Here is a 16,866-nt window from a genome sequence, read left to right on the forward strand (position 1 = left end):
TCCCTTCACCAGGTGACCACTGCTATGAATGAATACTGATGCCACTCCGTATGACTGCTGGATTTGTGAACAGGACCTAAAATGAGATCATGACTCAGAGAGACATTTACAGAAGATATACTTGAGTTGTGCTATATTTATGTGTAAAATGTTGCCTTTTATAGTGCTAGAAAATTGTTTGAATTTCTCTTGTAAAAGAAACCTCTGCAAACACCAAACAGCTAAAGGAAACAAAGATGAAGGTGCTTACGTGTATTTATTCAGCTCATTAAACGTTCACTGGTGTTTATCCTGTTTGTTAAAGGAAGGGTTTGCAGAAAAAAGACATTAGTTGGTTTCTTTACGTTGTAACACGCTGTATCCATTCTAACTCTCTCGATGAAAGAGTGAAACTGAAGCCCACTGAGCAGCAATCAAACTGGAGGATCATTTACAATCAAACTAGGACTTAACTCCTGAGCCAAAATAACGATTATTCTCCAGGAAAGATTTGCAAACGACCAACATGCAGAGTCAGCGTGTCTTTCTTCCTCTTTCTTTCAGTCTCTTTTAATCTGTTTGTTTAAAGGCGAGGAGTCTTTGAAAAATGACCTGAGAGAGAAAAGGGGGCAGCAGCGGAAAGAAGCAGGGGGGAGGGAAGGGGTTTAAGTGTCAGACAGGCAAACTCAAGGGGCCCCAGTATTAACAGAGAAGGGGCTTCAAAGCTGCTAGCACTCAGGGGCCGCGTCAGGGGTTTGGAGGAAAATAGATAATAAAAGGAAAGGAAGTGGTGAAGGAAAAGAAGAGATGCTTACCATCAGGTCAGATGCTAAGTCTTTTAAGCCATTCCCTTCTCTTTATTCTGCAGGACCCAAAGATGAAATCACGGCACAATCCTGTAATTTATTATAAGATAAATTCAAGTTATTATCCGCAAAAGTTTGATGTAAATGTCTGTTTTCCTGTTGTCGTCTCATTGCATAAGCACAGCAGTGGTCCAGTAGAGTCATGAAAGCTTTTACATCTGATCCTAACAGCTGAGGAAGTTGTATCCTGAATTTACAAGAAGAACAGGGGAGTTTATCTGCAGTGTAGCAAATGCAGCATTTGCTTCTTCTTTTTCCCTAAAAAGTTATTTTTTGCTGGATAGGACAGCTGAAGAGAGACAGGAAACGTTTGGAGGAGAGAGTGTGTGGGACGTCATGCAGCAAAGGACAGAGGTCGACTGGAACCCACGGCTGCTGCGACGAAGACTACAGCCTCTGCACATGCGCCCCCTAAAACGTTGATCATCATGTCTAGTGAGCTTGGTTTGGACTGATCAAGTGTATTTTTGAACCTTTGACAGAGCTGTTTGCAGGCTACCTGTTTAATCTGCTTCCACTTTTAATGCTGAGAGAATTACATCAAAACTAGAGTGCAATAAGAGCCAGAACAACCAAAAGCCAAACATGTGGTTATTTAGGATTCTTCGGCATCAGCATGGCAATCAAAAGACCGATCATTTTCAAAATGAACATCATACTGTAATGGACAAGATGTGAAACTTTTGATTTGGACCATAATATTTACTAAGAAAATCTTGACTTAGACACTTCCTGTCTTCTCAACCAGTGGAGTCACCCCAAGCTGGAACTTTATGAAGGTTTGAGGCCTTCTCCGAGGCTTCCTTCACTTCCTGGATTCAGGTTTAATTAAAACCTTGTTTCCAGAACTCCTTCCCTTTTATTCTTAGCTGATCTTCTGTCTTTTAGGTCTGGTCACTCTCTTACATTTTCCTATTACTGTAGTTAAAACATCTACTTGGTGTGCATGTTCTCAAAGCAGTGATTCCGAGCTGCATGCATACATAAACTGTCTTTGTTTACAACTGTAGTCTATAGTTAGCAGCTGTGATTGCACGTGTGGCTCAGGATGCACTCTGATTGAGGCAGACGTCCTTTAATTGAGACGTTAATAGCAGATTGACAGATATCATGACACTAACACATCAACATGAGTCTTTTCTGCACCTGACTGGAGTATTACTAAGAGTTACTGGGCTGTCAATTGTTTTTTTCTTACAATTCCAAGCCAGGAAGACATCACAAAGGTGCCAAATGTCTCTTAAATTACCTACCAATGAAGAAATGTGGACATACTCTTTCCAGTAATTTGATTTTTCTATGGACAAAGAGACGTACTTGAATACTTTCTTTTCCTCACAGCCAGGTCTCCCACTCTGTGAAGTTTGCCACAGGACTGTGAATCCTCTCCATATAATATGCTTTACATACACTTTGTTTCCTGTGGCTTTGAAAGCCGGGGACTTGGTGTGAAGTCTGGGCTCAGTAATGCAGCGCTGCTTACTGATTTGGTTTTGTTCTGTTGTTTTGTCACGAGCGACTGGCTGCAGGCTGTTTGGCTGAGCGATGAGGAGTCTGAATGAACGGGCTTCAGGGTGGCCACGGCAGGAAAAATAGAATCTCTCACACACACACACACACACACATGAACACACACGGAGACAAGATACAGTTGTCTCATACTGCAACACAACAGAGCCATCCTCACACAGTCCTCTCTCTCTCTCTCTCTCTCTCTCTTATCTGTCTTTTATCTGAGTGTCTCTCTCCGTCTCATTTCTTGTCGCACTGCTTCTGGCTGTGAGCAAATTCATTCACTGTGAAAATGGAAGGCAGCTCTGTGCGGCACAGTTTCATTTAGTTCTGTATTCAGTAAGCCACAGAGTCCGTGCAAGCTGTTTCAGACACATTACAGATGAAATTGAAGATCTCTAATCATTGATAGAAACTGACACGTGAAGAATGCATTTAAGAATCATTATCACTTTCACTTGCACAAAACTCCCGAAGAACTCTTGAAGTTTTTGGGGTGAAGTTTTCCAGTTGCACCTTATGGAGAGTTTCTCCTGCCAGAGCCCTGTAGGACTTTTTCTGCAGAAAGTCTGAGTGAGCCGATGTGAGAACACAGCAGGATATTATCAGGAGAATTCACCTCGAGCAAGTAGGAGGGGGTGATGATGTGTGTTCCCTGCAATCGGTGCACAACCATAAGTTGTATTCATGACACTGATACGATCTCAGAGCATGTAATTAAACTGCTGCATGTTGTTCTCCAGTATGTTCTTCTCCACTCTTTTGTTGATATTCTGTTTCTTACCACACATAGCATTGATATACAGACAAATATTCTTATTATTGTGTCACAGACTCCCTTGGTTTGACCGTCCCCCTCTAGTCCAACAGGGATAGTCCCACTCGCTGTGAGGTGCATGTGTGAACAACAGGATCAGGATTATTTCAGGGGCAGTCCTCCTGAAATTCTCTTGACATTTTCAGGAGTGCATATGTGAAAAAGGCTTAAATTTTTTTTACTTGTTTACAGTAACTCAGAGTGCAGCTTGCCCTCATGTCTGCGCTGTTTTAAAGGAACTGGAATGGCGATACACAAAAAGACTTAAACTTGATTTGGTGAAAAAGATGGCACAACCGTTGATACTTCAGCCAAACACACTTTTAATCTGAGGAGAATGTAGAACATCTGTCGATGATCTATGATTTCATTTTCAGGTAATAAGATAGGAGACAGTAATCTGATATATTACAACTGAAACCTTCACGAAAAAGTCTTCAACATGTCATATCACACTACGGCTTTTTGTGTGTATTCAGCTTTCTTATTTGAGTCCATGCAATATCTTTAAGGCTTATATCAGACCAAATGTGAACCAACTTTTCAGTTTATATTACCCACATGAAATCGACTACATCAACTAAAATGCTATAGTTCTACTCAAGTCTGGCTAAATACCACAGAATGAACCCAAAATACACAGGTTTTATGTAATTCAAAAGGCTCTAAAGGATGCATCAGGGAACAAATATGCAAAAAGTCTCATTTTTGCTGTTTCCTTGGTTCACCTGCAAGTCAAGAAAAACAACCATTAAAGTGCCTGTTTTTGAATGAAGGCTGTATCGACTATATCTGATGCAATGCCAGGACATCAGGACATTATCAAAGCTGAAAGGCTTTGTGCACACAGCTCAGTCAAATATCTTCCTGAAGCTCAACTTTGGTTTAAAATTTTCCTTTTATTCCTGCCTTTGAATTGACTTTGTATACAATCACACAGCATGGAAAATATTCCTTGTTGTGTTGCTTCTGAGAACACCTTGACCCTTGAAATTTGTTTGAATATCACAATAAGTTAAATCAGTTACATACTAAATACTTTATTTAATCTAACCCTTCTCCTCTGTCATTCTTTCCAGATGCGAAGTACTCGAGGCGTGTCTATTTGGCCTGTTGGATTTGTAGGAGGCAGATCGTATGAGCGCCCCCTGGTGTCCGGGGGTAAAGTTGTGGGCTGGTACACCGGCTGGAGACCAGACCGACCTTTTGCCACCGACATGGCAGGTAAGAGACAACTTCAGTAAACGACCCGGTGTTACTCTGTGTTAAAAAAAAAGAAGAGGCCAGATTTCTTTTGAATGTATACATCCATCCATCTATTCATCTATTCATCCATTTGTCCATCAGCTATAACCCTGATCCTTAGAGGGTCTCAGGGGGATGAAGCTGGTCCCGGCTAACAAGGGACAGTGTATAACTGTAACTTTTCTTCAGAAATCTTAACATATTCAATGAGAGATACATCTATGATTAGATTTTTTTGTGAGTTGAGTCTCATTAAATGGTTACACTTTTGCAGGTCTACAGTAGGGGTTGCATGGCTTCAGATTTGTTCAAGTCAACAGTCCTGATAAAAGCTGATCAATGCTGACTAGTTTCTGATGACGTTGTGGATAAACCCACAGGAGAAGAGAACGCTTTGCAACAAGCAACAATTTGTATTTACAAAACAGAAAAGCTCAGTTGGTAGAGTTGTCGTTTCTCAACCGGAAGGGCAAGGGTTCAATCTCCCAATTGCTCCCGTTGTGATAAATTACTTCTGATGGTCACTTTACACAGAAGTCTCTACCATCAGTGTGTGAATGTGTAGGTGTGACATGTGATGTAAAAGCGCTCTGAGTAGTCACAAGACTAGGAAAGTGTTACAAAAGCTTAAATCCATTTACCATTTACCATGTGCTGCTGACAGCAGACAGTGTACACACGTATTATTTAGAATCAAGTAGTGACAACAACAGGTTGCAATAATGCTACAAAAACGGGTCTGCTGAAAGTCCCATTTAAGAGCAGATGAAGTCAGATTGACACATGGGGAAGAAAAAACTGAGGGAGCATGGCTTGTTAGTCTTCTCACTGTCCACAGACCCGCTCAGTCACAGTTTTTGATTTCCAATCCTGGTTTGCCTGTAGGACGACAGGGGCGTCAACGTGAGTCGAATAAAAGCTCGCTGACTGTTGCGCAACTGAGAGAAAAGTGGTCTCACTGGGGAGCCAGGGCGGGACAGCCTGGTAGCTGATGTTGCATAGCTGGTCTAAACTGGGAGTGAGTTCTCCATGATGGGAAAATGTGTTATTTTGATTGATCCAATCAATTAAGTCCACTTATTTGCTTATTTTACTGCAAGACTTAATGAATACAGTAAAAAAAAAAAAAAGGTTGTTTAAAAACATATTTTTAATGAGCAGGATCAGGAAGTCACACCTTGAGGTCAAACAATCAGTGAAATTAAATAAAAATAAAAATAAAAGGTTTGTAGAAAGCTCACAGCCTCTTCTCTGATCTATACTGAGATGGAAATTGTTCCCTCTTTAAGTCCTGAACCCTTTTGAAACACAGAACAACTTTAACGATCAGTTCATTGATCACAGAACAGTTAGAGTCAGCTCGACTGCTTTGGCCTGCTGCCTTTCATCAGAGAGAACAAACAGAAAGCATTACCCTGCTTTCTTTCTTTCTGTCTGTCTGTCTGCATTGTTTCTTCAGCTTTGTGTTCACTAGCAGAGTTGTGACAGCTTTTCTACGGAGATTCTGTTTTTCATGGACTAATTTACCGTAAAATGAGATCTGATCTTTCCAATTTAATATTCCCACAGTTACTCCTCCGCGCGGCAGCTCGTGTGCTACCTGGCCTGATTGTTTATTTGTGAGATAAACCACAAAGAAGGACTGCCGAGTCTTGTGGAATAAAACTGTTCTGAAAAATAACAGATTAGATTTGATCAGAACTGAAGGAACCCAGTGGTTTCAAAATGAAAGTCTGAGGCCTCGAGAATCTCAGCTGCTTATCTGTTTAGTGTCAGAAAGGCTCCCTTAGCTTCTGTGTGAAGTAAAACAAGTCTGTCCAGCCCTCTTAAAGTTTTCAGTTTATAACATTTACCTTTAAAGCTAATAAAGGTTTTATTTTACAAATTAATCCCCATTTAAAAATGTAATCATAATTGTTGCAACTTGTGATTGTGTTATTTAATGTTTTCTTACCGTCCTGTCATTACAGCAGCTCCCCTAAATAAACCTAGTGTGAGGGTGACGGTAGACTAGTTTTAAGTGCTCGTACAGAGGCTGAAGTCCTCCAAGTGGACGGCCCGGGTTAGAATCCCACCTGTTGTCTCTTTTCCTGCAAGTCTATCACTATCCACTGTCGTATCTCTAACTAAAAAGACAATAAACAAGTAATGAACAAATAAAGTGTAGAGGCAGTTGTCACTAAGAAACAGCATAAATATTTATGAGAATTTCAACACTGAAGCTCGCATGTTTGAAGAGTTATGGACTGGAAGGTTTGATCTTGTCAGGCATTTTTTCTTACTTCAAAGTCTTTTATTAAAAGTTTTTGCAAAAGTTTTTCAGTGTTAGCGAGATATTTTCTTGGTCTTGTGAAAAATGCATGGATGTATCGTCTTATTTTTCTGATCTGTAAGTTCCTAGAGAAATGTGTTTTGAGTGAGATCAGGCAGCTCAGGCCACATATTTGTGTGATCTGGCTCACATTTATCCACCTTGGTTTGGTAGTGTAAACACTCATGCGTCCTGGGCAGCATTAAGGACCGCCCCCTAAACTGGGAGGACGATGCAGCCTCCCACTGGGTGTAAACGATGATGTGTTCTTTTCAAACGGACAGCGCTTTTTTGCATTTGCGGCAGGGAAGAGAATTATGACATCCATTTATGCAGCTATGCCTGACAAGATGATCAGACGTCTTTGATTATTTGTATTATGTTTAAAAAAAAACTCTCCAAAACATGGAGCGCAAAACACAAGAAAAGCTGAGACCTGCTGCGAGTTGTATCCCTCTACACTGAGTATTACCAAGTTGCAGATTGATAAAGTCAACTGAGCAAACATTCATCACGCTTGTCTGTGAAATACACAAGTTTTAATTTGTTTACAAGCTCATAGTTTTGATTGTGCTGCAACACCCTCAGCACCCCCTTTACTTCCATCACCTACGCTCACACATCCCCAATAATCCATGAACAACTCCATCCACAACTTCAGTGTAGTCCAATCAGAGGAGAGTTCAACAGAAAGGTTCCCTCTGATTGGATAGAAAATAATTGATCACATTAACCAAATAACATCTTGTCAGTCACTGCTCATTACCCCTGTGTGTGCACACACACACACACACTCATCCGCGCACACACACACACACACACACACACACACACACACACACACACACACACACACACACACACACACACACACACACGCGCGCGCGCGCGCACTCTGTGTTCACACTCTCTGCTTGAGACAGTTTATGTAAATGAATATTAAGAAATGTACAAGTGTTTTACTTGAGCTAAAAAATTATGATTGCATGCTAATGAGTCAAAACACATGTGCGGACACAGCCAAGGGCACTCTCTCTAACACTCACACACACACACTCTCACACACACACAGGTCTGCCCCTGGGATTAGTGTTAATTAAGTCATGATAACAAGAGTGAGCATCCCGTTTCCTCTCCTTCACCTTTCCTGCACCAACACGACTAAGATATCATCACTCCATCCTTCTCCCAACCATCTCTTTCCACCTGATCTCACTCTCACACAGACACAGACACACACACACACAGAGACACACACACACACACACACACACATACACACACACGCACACACACACAGACACACACACACACACACACACACACACACACACACACACACACACACACACACACACACACACACACACTCTAATTACCAGCCTTACTTTTATGCTGCACTCCATAATTACGCTGTCAGTGTTAAGATTTACTGCTGCATGGGCTGTTGTATTACGAAGCATTTTTTTTTTTCACTTTTATTACTACAAGAAAACAATGACTATGCCGAGTGGACGGCCTCAAACTTTGTTCATTCATAAATTATTATTCATGAGGTTTACAATAGTGTGTCTGCAGAGCTCTGAGTGGGTGCCAGTGCATGTCCTCATGCTGTTGTGTTATACAAAACTGCATTGTTAGCCTCCCATCTACCGCTCTGCCTCATTTATGCAGGCACAATGCAGCCTGGACAATGACGGTGTGGAGTACAATTCACCTCTGTGTGTGTGTGTTTGTGTGTGCGTGTGTGTGTGTGTGTGCATCCCTGATTACGGTATACTCTCTCTCTCTCTCGCTCTCTCTCTTTCTCTCTTTCTCTCTCTCTCTCACACTCACACACACACACACACACACACACACAAACACACACACAAATACACACACAATTACTTTACATATCTGAGAGACACGCAGGCACACACCTGCCAGCACTCAAACTGATGTGAGTGGACATGCGTACGTGTTCAAGGACACACACAGATGTACACACGAAATGTTCCAAAAGCAAAATAAGAGCTGCATCTTCACAAAAACACAACAATTGAGTTAATTTGTGCAGCTAAAGCAAACATATAAACGGTGCATGCACACTTCTACACACCGACACAAAGATTCCTGAGCCTTTTGGTTGAAGTGGTACTTGTGTCTTGGGAGTGTTCACTGAGGGTGGGCCATGAAAGTGTTTAACCCGCAGTAACCCCCCAGTGTTTGTACCCGGCTCCTGAGATGGGGAGATGAGAGGAGCAGAGAGACAGTGTTCACATCCTCCTGCACTCAAGCACCGTGCCAACAGTCCATCTGAGGCAGAAGAAAAACACATTCACTAAATATTTGTTACTTTTTGTAATGTGTGAATTTAAGGTGGTGTCTGTGATTCTTCAGAAAGATTGTTGATATAATTAAAAATTTGCAAGCTTGATTGACCGTCCGTCCATCAGCTGTTTTAAAGTGATACAATCTCAATGCGTTTAATATTATCGAAAAGTATGGACATTTTTGAACAAAATTCAGATATTCAGTCATATTTTTTGATGCTAAGCTACCGCCAGAGAACGAGAGACAGCAGCTGTAGTCGGTTCAAATTCACAGGTCCATTTAACTGGATTGTGAGTGATAACACTGTCGAAGTTGTACTTCCCAATATTGGTAGCCAAAGACTTCTACCTTTTGTTGCTGTAGTATCAAAAACAGATATCAATGTGGTTTGATAATTACTAGTATCATATCAAAGTTTAAAATGCTGGTATCATGACAAACATACCATAGGGGCAAAAGACTAATCGAACCATCTCAACCATTAAATAAGAAGCTATGAGCCTGTAGTACCCTAAACCTACTGAAATGATCTTAATGAAGATAAAAGTAGGTTTCTTTCAATTATGAGAAAAATGAAAAGTTCAGAGTTCCTACCCGACTAACATGCAGAAAAACTAGTTCATGACCTTAGTTTAGTTTATGTTCAGTTTATTAGTTTATTTTTATCAGGGACAGTGTACAAAAAAAACATTAGTCTCAGAAGAGAAGAGATGCTTTGTACCAGATTTAGCTAACTAACTAGCTAATTCCCATCTGTTGTCCCTGGGTAGGTGATGGCGTGAATAGAGTAAAATACAAACGACCAGTCATGTGCGCGCGCACACACACACACACACACACACACACACACACACACACACACACACACACACACACACACACTTCATAAGCAAAAAACATTCAACTCTTTGAAAAGCCAGATACGCTCCAATCATGGAGACATACGACTCAGATCTGAGCTACTATCATGACGTTGTTATTTGGAAGACAAGAGCTTACACACTGACTACAACAAACATACAGACTTCAACATACATTGACAGTAAGTCCTTCACTGAGTTGCACAGAACTTGTGTTACATCTCTACAAGCCAGTAATGAAGGCATACTAACCTACAACCAGTCACAACAGCAACATCTCTTCCTTTTGCCTTTATTGCATAGGACAGCTGAAGAGAGACAGGAACTGTTGGGAGGAGAGAGCAGGGGATGACAGCACCCCTCTATTCATGATCCAGCAATGATAGACTGCAACTCATTCAGAGCTCTTGAGTCAGTTGTTTTCTCTCAATTCATTTTAAGAATAGTGAACACAAGTAAACACTGGCTAATGATGGTCCCAAAATTGATGGAAAATCTATCCATCCATTTATCCATCCATCTTTCCAAAATGAGAGAGATATTCATGGAATCACCACCCAGGTTCACCAGATGCACATGCCACATGTCAGCTGAATACACTGTATGAGCTGTATTCTGAGAGAATCCAGGACTGTTTTTGAAGCTATCTGATGGGCACAGTAGTGACCATCAAATGTCTTTTTCTGCTTGGTTTGGTCTCCATTGGTGGGAATTCTTTGCTGTAATAGTGTTTCCTGCTCTGCAAGTCCCTGTGCTGACCTGTCAATCAAACTGTGTGGTTGGTACTGTGACACCTTTCTCCTTCAGTTGTCTTTTTTTGGAATCACAAGAGAAGCATGTCTGTCAGATATTTTTCTGTGTGTGTATTTATGTTTAGAAGATCAGGAGAACGACTTTACTGAAGTTATTTGGGAATGTGGAAGGGTTATGTAAAGAAAGGTTACCCAAGCAGTTCATTTACGGTTGACCTCAGATTGTAATGTCACATGGTTGTGGTTGCCAAGTGTGTTATAATCAGCCTGCCTCCAAATTAAAAAAAGAATCAGAAAGCGGTGGGATAGAACAGAGACGGGAAGAGGAGACAAATAAACAAAGCCAGGAACAATACTAAAAATCGATTGCATGCTTGTATGTAAAACAAGAGGACAACAGTCATCACATGATCCCCTCAGGCTCCAGAGTTTCAGGTTTAACTACCAAAAGACAAATCAATAAAGCAGATCGTGCATTCGATCTAATTCTTCCAGATGTAATTACTGTTTACTATCAGTCATTGTTCTGTTATTGGTTTTAGTTTTCAAGCTATTTCAGATTGAAACTCACTGTCTCACTGCACTCTACTTTGGTTGGAGGGCTGAGAGCTGAGCTGCTTCTGGCTTTGGTTCAACTCATCTCTCTGATGGATTAGATGACTAAAATATTTCACCCTTTTAGATGATGCAGTTATAAAGGGCAACATGATTTGAACATGATTAATTTATCTAATATGAATTTTTGGTACACATTTTTTGACAGATAGAAATCCTTAACTCATTCTGCAAAGCATCCATCTAATCACTTTTCAACATTTGATGGATTTTCATTTGCTCTCTTCATGGGTCTCCATTCTGTGTAGCGAGATGAGCCGGCTGAATCTGCACCCAAAATGTTGTCAAAACCTTTTTTACCTTTTGAGTCTCGGCCACATTAAAGGGCAGACAACCACAGAGCAAAACAATTTACCACCCCAGATTACTGAGATGCCAATTCTAACTGGATTACTATTATCAGAGGACCTCTGTGTTTGCTCAGTATGGTCGGTTATTTGCTCTTACTTTCCAAATTACAGACTTGGTAAAGTCACACTTGATTTAAAAAAACACTGACGTCCTATTACAAATTAACAGCGGTCCCCAGGTGATACTTATCTCCTGCCTATAGGACTTCCAAAATGTCAACGACATTAACATTTCTAGAAATTTGACGTCAGCCTAAAATAGATGATAGTTAAAATCTTAGCATTGTAAGTTGTAGCAGACAGGCAGACCGGCAATGAGCTCACACTTTATGGAGAGAGAACAATATTTCCATGCAGCTCCAAACAGTTCACTCCAAGCAACACTATTTCTTATTCCACTTGCTTTAGATGCAGGATTTTCTCCAACAATAGTAAAGAATAGAATCCCAAAGATATGTACAGTCGTGTAGGTCGGCTGGAGTGGGTCAGGATAAAGTGGAAAAATAATCGACGCACAGTCTGGACAATAGCCCTGTGGGCAAACATGGCTCAGATAAGCTGTGTTCTCCATATCACAGAGACGGGCTGCAGGTAAGAAGATGTCTATCTTGTAATTGCTCTCATATCTATGAGTGCCACCTGAGTGGCATTTATCTCTGTGATTAGCCTGCAACATCAGAGTATCCATTACTAAACCTGATAGAAGAAAGACCCAACACCCGTTGAGTTCAATTCAAATTAAAAATGTAAAGCAGCGAATCAAAATCAATATGAAGTGTTTACGAATAGGCAATCTACAATATTGTACGATATGTTCAATAACAAAATGCTTGAGAAAAATGAAAGTCTGAAGTTCAACTTTTCAAAGAACACACTGTTTTAGTAAGTGCAAGATCAGCAGGCAGACTGCTCTGTCTTCAGGTGCATATTATACTGAACCTGAACCACATCTGATCCGACTTCGAAGGTGTTCTAGTTTAGGCTGATATCATTGTCAGATAGATGTTGTATACCTCTGGGAACAGATGCCAATTTTTCTGTAATTCCAGTGTAGCCAGCTGTTAGCATAAAGAACTTCCAGCCAAAACTCTCTTGTCCGTGTTGCTTTTATGACTGATACGTTAATGCCGTCATTCCTCTGTAAATTACATCCTCCTAAGAGGTGTTAATTCATCAGCTTTCTTAAATCTCAGGTCAACAATAGTTAACAGTTACATGTGGGCTTCACTCTGCCACACTTCAACAGGATTAGCATGAAAAAGAAACACATTTTCTTTTCGTTGCCTTGTTATTAACGGATCTTCTTCTTGCTGAAAAAAACATCATGATGCAGATTTGCAAAAGGTCAAAAGTCAAGCTTTGGTCTGTCTTCAAGAGGAGAAGAAAAGAACTTTTAAAATATTTGCTGATTGGATATTTTATGATGCGTGTCAGGTGAGTGGGGAATGTAAACACTGATTAGCTTTCACTACTCAGCGTCATGATGATTTGTTGCTCAAGTAAAAATGTTTTATCTATGTTTGTTATATAGTTAACTGCTCTTAAACGCTGATATCTGTTTATAGAGAGGAATAAATCATTGTTCATTGGGAATCAGTGTGTCATTAGCATGCATTAGGTGCCACCAGCTTTTGGTTTCAATACAAACTTTTTCCTGCAAACACTGAAACCTGCTGATATGTAATTGGTTAGTAGCGCCGGGATTACAAACGGTCAAGTTACCAAACCCAGAACACTTCCCATGCTGGAAATCCAGACCCCAAAATCTACATTTTTGTAGAATCTGTTAATAGAGAGTTGAGATTCTATAGATTTGTTTTCTTCAAAAGAATCTGCCAGCTCATGACAACTGTTTACATGACTTTCTTTCAGTTAGCTTGGGAAAGACAGAAGAAACAAAGAGTTTCAAATGAAGTTGAAAGAGGTAACCGTGGTGACCCTTAAATCTGGGATTAGGTAACATGCTTGGGTTTCGACCTGGTCGCTAGTTTTTAGTTACATGGAGGCAGGATTGTGCACACTAGCTGTCTTTTGGTTTCAGCAACCACAAACAAAATCAATGTTGTGCCTGTCAGTAGAATGAGTGCCAAATTAAAACAGAGTGGCCTTCAGTACAAAGTGTGACCTATCAATAAGCGCTGGCTCTGTACGAGTCTTTTAAAAGTCACTCAGTCTCACCCTGGTGTGTTTGTGATGGCTGACTTAAATGCAGCGACCTTAAGACTTTAAAGGGGCAAGATAAGCCAAAGCCATATTTATGTCCACGGTTTCTCTCAGTGTGACCCGAGCTGACACTCACATTACTCAGAGGACTCGTCTGTGCCGTCTGTGTCGGCTCCTCCAGAGAGGTGTAGCCCAGAGACAATCCTGTTCAGGCAGGAGGAGCGGGAACAGAGAGGAAATGAGGACAATGAATTACTCGGGTTGAATTCCCAAACTAATGCGCTGATTGCAAAGGAGTGCCACCCACTAAACAATCTGCATAAATATATAATCAGTAATTATGCAGAGACCTTGTGCGCCGAGGTTTGCAGCAATTTCTGAAAATCTCCTCCTGGCACTCTCTAGACGGGAAACTTCTACATCCCTCAGAGAGAGGCTGCGTCTACACATTCATTGTGCCAACTTGATGGGTCAACTAAGCACCCTACTAATGTAAAGGTCCATTTAAAGCAAATAACATTTAATTCATTTACACCATAGTGTTTAGATTTTACTAGTTTATTCTCATTTGTAGATGTAAAGTGAATCAGAGCTGTCTGTCATAGTCCTGATTACAGCCCTTCTAATTAATGTGTTTGAATTATATTATAAGTTGAAGCTGCCTCTCTGAGGCCGGCCACACATTTTCATATTAAACGTTGCAAAAGTTGAAAATGAAAAGGAACATTTGGGCCGCTGCACAGCCTAGCCGGTATGTTGCACGGCCCATGTACAAAGCTTTCATCCTCCAAGTGTGCGGCCCAACTTCATCTCCAACCTGTATGCCATTCCTCGCTCTCTCATCCCTGTTTCCAACTCTGTCCACTGTCACAAAGACAATCGGTATGAGTTCTGATCAATGATATTGAGTATTGTGTTATTTTGTGTTTCTCTTGCAAAAGCGATCCAGTAAAAACACAAATTGTGACTGTGGCTGTTTTTCCAGACGAGCCAATGTATCCAAGAATAGTTTACATGACGTTTTTATCACAGCAGCACATACAGCAACAGTATGGCAGCTTTCAGTAGCAGCAGCCTTAGACATATAAAATCATGTTTCCATGGCAACGATAAACAATGTTGTGTCTGTCATGGCAGCTCTGTCATTATTTCTTTTTTTGGGGGGCTTTTTGTGTTACGACCTTAAAATGGTTTTAAGTGGACCCAAAAGCAATACCGGAAAACAGGGTGGTGGGTAAAAGGGGTATTTATTGAAGTGAGGCTGGTGAAGGCTGGTGAGGCTTGAATGAGAGGCTGGGTGGTGAGGCGCTGGAGCTCGTCGGTTGGAGGCACTGGGGGAAAAAGAAGACAAGGGAATAATTAGTGACAGGTAGCCAAAGCACAAAAAAAAGTCTACTGATACTGAAAAGCCGATCTACCACGGAGTAGGCGGAAATAATCTGGCAGCTTGGGGGAGGTGAACCAGGGTATAAATGTTGCAGCCGGTGATTACAGATGACGAACAGGTGAGTGATTGCAGAGAGCTCCAGCAGCCAATAAGCCACGCCCAGCCTCTGAAAGAAAAACACACAAGCACCAAACCAAAAGCAGACAAGGAAAAATACACAAAATGTCCAATCACCACATTTTGTGCCTTTAATTGAGAGATAGGACAGTGGATAGAGTCGGAAATCAGGGAGAGAGAGCGGCGAGTGACCACAGGCCGGATTCAAACTTTTGAACTTTTCAAACTTCCCGCTTGGAAGTCTACAGCCTCCGTACACAGGGCGCGCGCACTAACCACTGCGTCACCAGCGCCCTTGTCAGTCTTTCTTTTGTTACCTTCTTTTTGTCCTTTCTGTGCTGTATCCCCTCATGCACTCTGCAGTGCTCTTCTGCAGGAGCATGAAGATGCAAAGGAAACATTTATAAAACTTTGAAATTTTTAGAAATACGATTTGTTTAAGTAGAATAGAAAGCCTTTTATTTATGTGTCATACAATGTATAGTACAAGAAAAACTGTTGAAGAAATGTTTCACCCTGAACTGTTCAACATTCAGGCAGTCATTTAAGGCGGACTGTAGCCTATTATGAAAATCAGACCACGTACACATTAAAAGCTTTTCCTTCAGTGTGAATAGTTTCCTGATTTTCCCTCTGGTGAGATATTTTTAAGCATTTGAGTTGAGAAACATTTCCTGTGTTGCACTTTGAACAGTAGAGCCGAATACAATATCTCATTATCATAACAAAACGTGGCCTGTTGTACTTACACCATGGGACGTTTGGGGTCATGATTATTATGCAGGCTGCAGGCTTTCTGTCACATTGGTGGTAAAATAGTGAAGGTTAATATTTGTCATCAACACAATCGCTACAGACAAAAATAACGTATATTATCGTGCTCTGCAAGCTCCTGCAGGGTGCATACAGTAATCACTTTCAGGGTGTAAGCAGACAGCGACAGCAGAAGTAAGAGAACCACAATGTAAAATTAAAAGTGTGTATACAGTGACAACACTCGTGTGCAGCAGAGTTAAGAGTTCATACACACTTCTGTTGTTGGTTTGTGTGTATACAGCAGTGTTGTGTGTTTGTGGTTGTGTTGAATTTTCATGCCTCTAAACCTCTAAACGCTGCGTAGGTTTTGTCGGATGGACCTTTTCCTAATGTGCTTGTTTTGTCTGTTTGCTTTTTTATTTCCTGGATTTGCAGTGCATTGATTTCTCAGGGCCGCCGTAAAGAGAAGGTCTGCTGATTGAGCAGAGGGGTTCACAGAGTAACTCAGCAGGCAGAATGAAGCGGAGAGAATGTGCTGATGGGATTGGTTTTCAGCACAGTGGGGGTCCTGAGGCTACAGGGAGGGGTCTTAAAGGGAAACACCTCACGGGAAGACAAACAGTAAAGAGAACAGACAATTTTCTCTGATCAGCCAAGCTGAGATTTTTTACTGTAGGATTAGGACATTCAAAATGTTAAAATACAAGTTCTTGTTCGGCATTAAATGTAAGCAGGATTTCAAAGCATCAAGAACCACAGACTGGTCCGTGTACAAAGCCTTGTAGCCATGCAGTGCAGCTCCAGGCATTGTTGGCCTGAC

General features: G+C 41.1%; 1 protein-coding gene across 1 annotated transcript in view; it reads left to right on the forward strand.

Annotated features, from left to right (window-relative positions):
- b3gat2 (beta-1,3-glucuronyltransferase 2 (glucuronosyltransferase S)) overlaps positions 1–16,866 on the forward strand; it is a 58,886-nt gene that overhangs the window by 21,791 nt on the left and 20,229 nt on the right. The window contains exon 2 of the mRNA XM_020654323.3: positions 4,254–4,398. Within this exon, the coding sequence (XP_020509979.1) occupies positions 4,254–4,398 (145 nt within the window). The remainder of the gene's footprint in view (positions 1–4,253; positions 4,399–16,866) is intronic.

Source organism: Labrus bergylta, chromosome 10 (assembly GCF_963930695.1).
Source record: "Labrus bergylta chromosome 10, fLabBer1.1, whole genome shotgun sequence".
NCBI classification, from domain to species: domain Eukaryota; kingdom Metazoa; phylum Chordata; class Actinopteri; order Labriformes; family Labridae; genus Labrus; species Labrus bergylta.